The sequence below is a fragment of the Octopus bimaculoides genome, chromosome 9 (assembly GCF_001194135.2).
Source record: "Octopus bimaculoides isolate UCB-OBI-ISO-001 chromosome 9, ASM119413v2, whole genome shotgun sequence".
NCBI lineage: Eukaryota > Metazoa > Mollusca > Cephalopoda > Octopoda > Octopodidae > Octopus > Octopus bimaculoides.
In genome coordinates this window covers 90,832,845-90,841,059 of record NC_068989.1, presented here as the reverse complement: position 1 = coordinate 90,841,059, position 8,215 = coordinate 90,832,845, and the positions used below count along the sequence as shown (strand labels likewise).

Genomic DNA, 8,215 nt, shown 5'->3' with positions numbered 1-8,215 from the left:
GGTACAATTCCCTGCTACCACCGTTCTTCCAGTCCTTCCAAGCCTGTTTCTTTTGTCTAATAGCCCTGTCTACCTCCTTGTTCCACCACCTACCTCCTTGTTCCACCACAAATATAAGAATATAAGAATAAAAAAAGACAAGAGGAACAAGGCTGTCAACATTGTATTATGTGTTGGCAAATCATCATCATTTAATATCAGCTTTCCCTGCTGGCATGGGTTGGACGGTTTAACAGAGGCTGGTAAGATCAGGAACCACACCAGGTCCCATTGTTTCATTTGGCTTGGTTTCTACAGCTGGATGCCCTTCCTAATGCCAACCACTTTACAGAGCGTATTGGGTGCTTTTTACGTGACACAGTCTTACTCGCATTGTTTTGAATTAACCATGGATTATTTCCCAGCTTTGAGATTTCAATGATGTGACTGTTTATTTTTACAAAAACACTGCAGAATAGTTGGGAGAGGTCAGATCTGGCTGGTCTGAACATAAAACAGGGAGAATATTTTGGAGCCAGTTTAAATGCTGAAGGGTTAATAGGAATACAAATTTATCTCACTAATTAAACTGATAACTTGAAAATCAGTAAAAGAAACCAATAATTACAATTCACAGAATTTCAGTTAGAAATACAACTGGAGAGGTGCGTAGCTTAGTGGTTAGGGTGTTGGACTCATGATCGTGAGATTGTGGTTTCAATTCCCGAACTGGGCAATGCGATGTGTTCCAGAGTAAAACACTTCATTTCACATTGCTCCAGTCCACTCAGCTGGCAAAAATGATGATGATGTATATAACAAAAACTGAGAAATATACTTAGGCGCAGGAATGGCTGTGTGGTAAGTAGCTTGCTTACCAACCACATGGTTCCGGGTTCAGTCCCACTGCGTGGCATCTTGGGCAAGTGTCTTCTACTATAGCCTCGGGTCAACCAAAGCCTTGTGAGTGGATTTGGTAGATGGAAACTGAAAGAAGCCCGTCATATATATGTATATATATATATGTGTGTGTGTGTGTGTGTGTGTGTGTGCTTGTGTGTCTGGGTTTGTCCCTCTAGCATTGCTTGATAACCGATGCTGGTGTGCTTATGTCCCCGTCACTTTGCAGTTCGGCAAAAGAGACCGATAGAATAAGTACTAGGCTTCCAAAGAATAAGTCCTGGGGTCGATTTGCTCGACTAAAAGGCGGTGCTCCAGCATGGCCACAGTCAAATGACTGAAACAAGTAAAAGAGAGTAAAGACTCACCATGACAACTTTCTGGTTTTCTAGCTGACGTGACATCTCTTTCACCTTCCTGTTGTTGGCCAGTTTCTCATTCTCAGCAGTGATGTACCGTTCCTTCTCACGTTGGCGCAAGGTCTGCAGCTCCAGCGTCAGGCTGTGCTTCTCTGCTTGCAGACGAATGGTGCGCTCCTTCTCGTAGTCGAGCTGTCGTTGCAGATCACTTTGCTGGTTCTAGACAATAACAACAACAACAACACTGGCATTAGCATCAACAGTTATACACATGAGCAAACAAGGAAATTGCAATGTAGTCCTTCAATCTGCTAGAAATAACAGCAAAGTCTCCCTCAAATTACACTATCATCTCAAGAAAAAGAAGAAGAAAAAACACACTGGTTAATGTAATCCTAGATACACTGTGTATGAAAAACATGACAGGATGGTCATGACTGGAATGTCTTTGAACATAGGTCTACTGAATTACAGTTGACACTAGGCCACACTTTAAACACAACTTCTTAAAAAAGGCTACACAGAGAGGACACTGTAGTTTTAGATACACAATGTCTGACAATAAAGGAGGGATAGACAAGGATGGAAGATACTTTGATCATAGACCTCCTTGATCAGGACTAATATGGAGGGAAGGAAGAGTGTAAGATTAGCAACAACCAATAATGCATTTGTTTGTTTGCAAGGATGAGCTGAAATCCCACTATGGGATAAGAATGACAAGCCATGACCACCACTACAACAACAGCAGGAAGAACATCAAGAACATGTTTGAATGTTGGGCCTCAGGGAGGCCCAAGACCAGTGACCAAGACGTTTGGTGATATGCTGTGCTTGAGAAGACTCATCAACACGAGTGAAATTGTAATCGTGGCCATTGCTGGCACCTTTGAAATCATAATCGTGGTCATTGCCAGTAGCATGATCTTTGAATGTTGGGTCTTATGGAGGTGAGGGATAAGGTGGTGAAGCATGATCTTCGAATGTTGGGCCTCAAAGAGGCAATGACAAGTGACCAAGACCATGGCAATATGCCACGCTTGAGAAGACTACTTAAGCCAAGTGAAACCATAGTCATGGTCATTGCCAGTGGCACATGAAAAGCACACATTACACTCATGAAGTGCTTGGCATTAGGAAGTGCATCCAGCCATAGAAACCAACCAAAATCATACTGGAACCTGGTGTAGTTCTCCGGTTTACCAGTTCCAGTCAAACCATCAAACCCGTGCCAGCATGGAAAGTGGACATTAAATGATGATGATGATGATGATCACAACCACTGCCACATCAACATAACAAGAATACCTCCACCCCCACTACAATCACTACTATCACCATCACCACCACCACCACCACATCCATTAAACATCTTACCTCAAAGATGTCCGACTTCACTTTGAGTTTGTGGAACTTGGCTGTCTCCTTCTCCAGAGATTCTTTGACTGATTGGTGCTGAGCTGTGAGGGACGAGATCCTTGTCTGGTGCTCTTCCCGTACAGAGTCCAACTGATGCTGAAGGTCTGACACACTGCTTCGCTCAGTCTCCAGCATTCTCTGCAGATCGGTGATGGTCGCTCGATCCCGTTCGCACGTGTCCTGCCGGATGCTGCACACTTTGTCCAATGACTGCTTCAGTTGAATGTTGAGATTCTTCTCCTTGGTCAAGTTGCTGAAAGAAAATAAAACAGAAAACATCAATGGAATAAAGAACGGTGTAAAACAAAGTCAAATGATCAATTTATTTAGCCCCAGAACAGACACATGACCAAAGGCAATCCAGTCATGGCCACCAACTTCTTTTTTTTTCTTTTTTTCAGCTATTTATTATATCTTGGATTACGTTATCTTATTTGTCTTCATAATATTTTTAAATGGTGAATCATGATTTAAAGGAGATTTGGCTGCTATTTTTAGCAGGTCAAGAGCTTGTAGAAGCTCCCACTATCCCATGGATCCATCAGTTGATCATGGCAAATATAACACCACCAATTTGTGTCTGGGTAGATGCCACATCCCATCATCTCCACACATCTGTGCAAATCAGACCGAAGATTTTTCTCCAATTATTTCTCTCGATAAAAGCATTTTAAACTGAAATATTAATTCATAAAGTAAAAAAAAAAACAAACCATGTTTTGTTTTGCTTTTGCATCCACTTCCTTATTTGTAACTTGAATTCCCTTACCATTATCGTAGCATGAATTTTGAGGGAAGAGCTACTGTTGGTGCTAACAGAAGCTTTTTGCTTCCTATGAAATTTAGGCCATCAGTGACATTCCTCCACTGTTCTCAACTCCAAACTGTCTCTTCTTCCCTCTCCCAGATCTTGTTAGTTTTATGACTTCGCTTCAGTGACTTTGCCTTTTTCTAAGTAGGCCTCTGAAAAGAAGGGGTTCATATAAGTCTGGTCTCAGTCCTTTGATCTGTCAAGCATAGGAGCCTTCCAAGGCATTAGCACCCCACTAGCTAAACTCTCAGGGTCACTGAAGCATACAAGCCATAACTCCACAACAAGGACTGGACCTTCTGGCGGCTACAATTGATACAGCTAACCCACAGACTCAACTGATATTGTATTCTATCAAAATGAAGAAAACATTTCTCAATTCTCGACAGAAAAAGACATGCATGTCACAAGATATTTTGTCTGATTCTGCAATGTTCTGTCTAACAAAAATACAACCATGAAAACATAGAAGTTAGCAACAAAATCAAGTTGTTAAAGGCCTCACCTGGTAATTTGCTCATTCAAGGACTGTTCATCAGCCAATCGGGAGTTTAATTGGGCCACAGTGACATCATATTTGGCAGTGATAGATTGGCACCGTAGTTTCTCAGCTTCTAATTCCTGTTGTAGGGAGAGGTTTTCAGCTTGCTTCTCTTGAGTTATAGCACTTGACTCCTTCAGCTTCTCTTTTTCATTTTCCAGGGCCAAATACAAATGCTGCACGGAATATACATCACATACACATAAAAGTGGGTGTGTATATATATATATACATACACAAACATGTTGTCCTTTAGTGGACAGGCGTTACAGGGGAGATAATCATTTCATAATATTTGGCAGGATTAAAAATTTGAATTTAAAATCAAAAAATAAGGAAAAAGATGCATAAAACAAACATACTAAATATTTATTTTCTCTTTTAGTTTATGTCTTACAAAGTTCTTGAAATTTCTAATCAACAATAACCATATACAGCTCTAATTCATCCTTTATACACACACACATTGACATACACACACACACATATTCTTCATAAAAAGTGTCACACCGTAGTAGTAGAGGGAACCTGTGGAAGAGGTAGAGCCAGAAAGACCTGGGATGGGGTGGTGAAGCCAGGCCTCTGAACGATGGGCCTCACCGAGGCAATGACAAGTGACCAAGACCTTTGGAGATATGCTGTGCTGAGAATACCCGGCAAGCCAAGTGAGACTGTCACTGTGGCCCATGCCAGAGAAGGATAACCAACCCATTTAAGAGTACCCTTGAGTCATTGGGCAATACACTGCGAAGACCTGTTGAAGCAAGGGAAGTCGTTGTTGTGACTGATGACAGTATTGCCTGATTGGCACCTGTGCCGATGGCACGTAAAAAGCACCCACTACACTCTCGGAGTGGTTGGTGTTAGGAAGGGCATCCAGCTGTAGAAACTGCCAAATCAGATTGGAGTCTGGTGCAGCCTCCTGGCTCGCCAGTCCTCAGTCAAACCATCCAACTCATGCCAGCATGGAAAGTGGACGTTAAACAACAATGATGATGATGATGAACCCCTGTAGGAGAGAAAAGATTATTACTACTAATACTATTACCTGTGCTACATCTACCACAAATACTGCTACCACTGATACAGTTACCGAACCTCTCATCCGGCAACCTTGGGACCGGAGGTGGTCCAGATTTCTGGACACTGGCTAAATATATACCGGAAATATAAAATAAACAACAAAATGTAAAGAACAGAATTGTCCAACATGTACAAATTAATACATTTCTAAAGGAGTCACACAGGAACTGGTGTCATGTGACACATATGCCACGGAAACCAAAATCAAAGCGGCCGCGTGGCAAACTACTACAGCCTGTGAAATTCAAAGTTAGCCAGTTTCAAAAATAGCTGGATTTCTGGATTCCTGATAAGAAGTTCGGTACCTGTATTACTCCCACTACACAATATGGTTCCCACCATTTTCATCACCACTACTACTACTATTGCATAAGCTGCTTCTACCAGTGAGGCTGAGATAGCCACTACTATGTCCACTACCACTGCTATCACCATCATAGGACTTCTCCCATGATTAAAAAAACCGCTCCTTAATACCAACACTGCCAATAAGGAACACGAGACCACAAGAAACAATGCACAAATTTACGACTCACCTGGTATTCAAGGTCACGTTCTTTACCCAGTTGACCGGTGATGTTTTCAAGGTCATCTTGAAGATGGTGAACATTTTGTTTCTCGCTCTCAAGCCATTCGGTTAACTCTGTCGTACGGACTTTCTCTTCTTCCAAGGCGACACTAACAATGGTTAAGTTACGCTTAGAATTATCATGCAATCTTACAACAATAATTACAATCATCAAAGTCATAATTACAACAACAATAATGATAATTTTGACACAAGGCCATGTATGTAGAGAGAGGTGGCAGTTAATTAGAGAAGCTTCATAATCTGATTGGTACTTATTCAATTAAATCTGGAAAGCTGAAAAGTGAAGTTAGCGTCACCATTATTTGAAATCAGGACTTTAGGGGACACAACTACATATTGTAAGGCATTTTGTCTGCTACTTGAATAATAATCATAATAATAATCTAGGTACAAGGCACAAGGCCTAACATTTTGAGGGAGGGGGCCAGTCGATTATATCAATCCCAGTATGCAACTGGTACTTAATTTATTGACCCCCCAAAAGGATGAACGGCAAAGTTGACCTTGGCGGAATTTCAACTCAGAATGTAAAGACAAACGAAATACTGCTGAGTATTTCGCCCGACGTGCTAACGCTTCTGCCAGCTCACCTCCTTACTTCAAAAACAACAACAGTAATAATAAGGATCCTTTCTACTAAGGGTCCATACATATACATACACACACAAACATACATTACTCTAATAGATATTAATTCTTGATGATATGTGTGTGTGCATGCATGCATGTGCATATGTGTGTGTATGTACGTATATATATATATAAATATATATCATCATCATCATCATTTAACGTCTGTTTTCCATGCTAGCATGGGTTGGGCAATTTGACTGAGGACTGGCGAACAAGATGGCTGCACCAGGCTCCAATCTGGTGCAGCCATCTGGTTCACCAGTCCTCAGTCAAATCGTTCAACCCATGCTAGCATGGAAAGTAGACATTAAACGATGATGATGATGATATATACATGTATATATATATATATATATATATACACACACACACACACATTGAAAAAAAAGAAACAGCATTAATGTCACATATTCACAACAGAAAGCAACATTGTCAATGACAATGCTAGCAACAACAAAAACAACAGCAACAAAGATAAGTGCAACAATGTGCAAGAGATCCATTGCTGTGTGCAAATAACTAGGTTAATGTTTGCATCACAGCCATTGCATAGATGGATGCAGTCTATATGAATGATGATGTGCACACATACATACCCAAATACACACACACTTACATATACTCATGTGTGCATGCACACACACACATGTGTGTATATGGGTTTGGGACTAGATACTTTCCATACTTAGAACCAGTTTGACTCTGCTCCACATAAAGTTTCAGATTTGAGGACAACTTCAAGATAGGTTGTAGGTGCTAAGCCTCTATTGGTCAGCTCAGGTCATATGATATTAAAGCTGTGAAAACAACCCCAGCTATTTTATTTACTTTCAGGCCCACATGTTCAGATAGAAAGTTGGCACCATTTCTGGTACCTGCTTGAGGCATAATGTGTTCAGTGATGTCAGTTCATTGTAGCGGGTACCACACATTGAAGGGTGGGATGTTGGAACAGGTCAGTAACCCAGTCACTGCTCAGTATAGCATTAACCCTTTCGATTCCAATTCAGCTGAAACCAGGTCCGGCTAGGACTACAAATGTCTTGTTTTCAGAAGTTCTGAATTAAAATCTTCCACCAAACCTTCGTCACAATTTATGTTCCAAACACTAGCTTAATGATAACTAAGTTATTTTACTAAATTCTTTGTTATATTTAAAATCAATTGAAAGAAACATGATGTATTTCAACAGAAATACGGTAACAAAAGGGTTAATATCATCAGTCTTTAATGCAGGAGTAACCAAATTTGATGGTGTTGGGTAAAAAAATAAGGTTTGATGACTAATATGAGGGGTCTGGAGTCTATACATATCCAGCCCAAATATTCTGCCTGTTTTATATTCAAATTGGCCAAATTCAGCCTCTCACACCTATTCTCAAAATCATTCAAAAACTAAACAATCACATCATCAAAATCTCAAAGCTACAAGATAATCCACGATTAATTCAAAACAATGTGAACAAATAAGCATTACATTTGACAGAGTAATCTGAATGCTAAAGGGTTAAACACCCTGTCCTTGAGTGTGGCACAGCTAGGCCTAGGGTAGTATATCTGGATTATCAGCTGTCAGTGGCATGAAGTTCATTAACAGGGAATTCCTTTGATGGTAACAATAAGATAGGTCACTTTTCAATTTGGCTATTCTCACATAAAGACACTGGCGTTGCCCTCACAGGCCTAACACCTACAGGTCATCTTGAATTCATCTCAAATCTCTCACTCTTTTCCTGGCATCTGATGAGATGGACTTGTCCTATGCACCCAAGAAACTTTACATCGTCTGGAGCTAAGTCAAAATGTTATTAATATTTACATGTAATACCGAGCAAATGTGTTCAATGTTCATTTGTCCACTCATATATATATATATATATATATATATATATATATAT

The 8,215-nt window shown here is 40.4% G+C and overlaps 1 protein-coding gene across 10 annotated transcripts in view; it reads right to left on the bottom strand.

The window, feature by feature from the left end:
- LOC106868309 (A-kinase anchor protein 9) overlaps positions 1–8,215 on the bottom strand; it is a 351,276-nt gene that overhangs the window by 16,439 nt on the left and 326,622 nt on the right. For all 10 annotated transcript variants that reach the window (XM_052970882.1, XM_052970883.1, XM_052970887.1 and 7 more), the window contains 4 exons: positions 5,629–5,770; positions 3,974–4,185; positions 2,616–2,910; positions 1,248–1,457 (listed from right to left, as the gene is read on the bottom strand). In XM_052970882.1, coding sequence (XP_052826842.1) covers positions 1,248–1,457; positions 2,616–2,910; positions 3,974–4,185; positions 5,629–5,770 — 859 coding nt within the window. The remainder of the gene's footprint in view (positions 1–1,247; positions 1,458–2,615; positions 2,911–3,973; positions 4,186–5,628; positions 5,771–8,215) is intronic.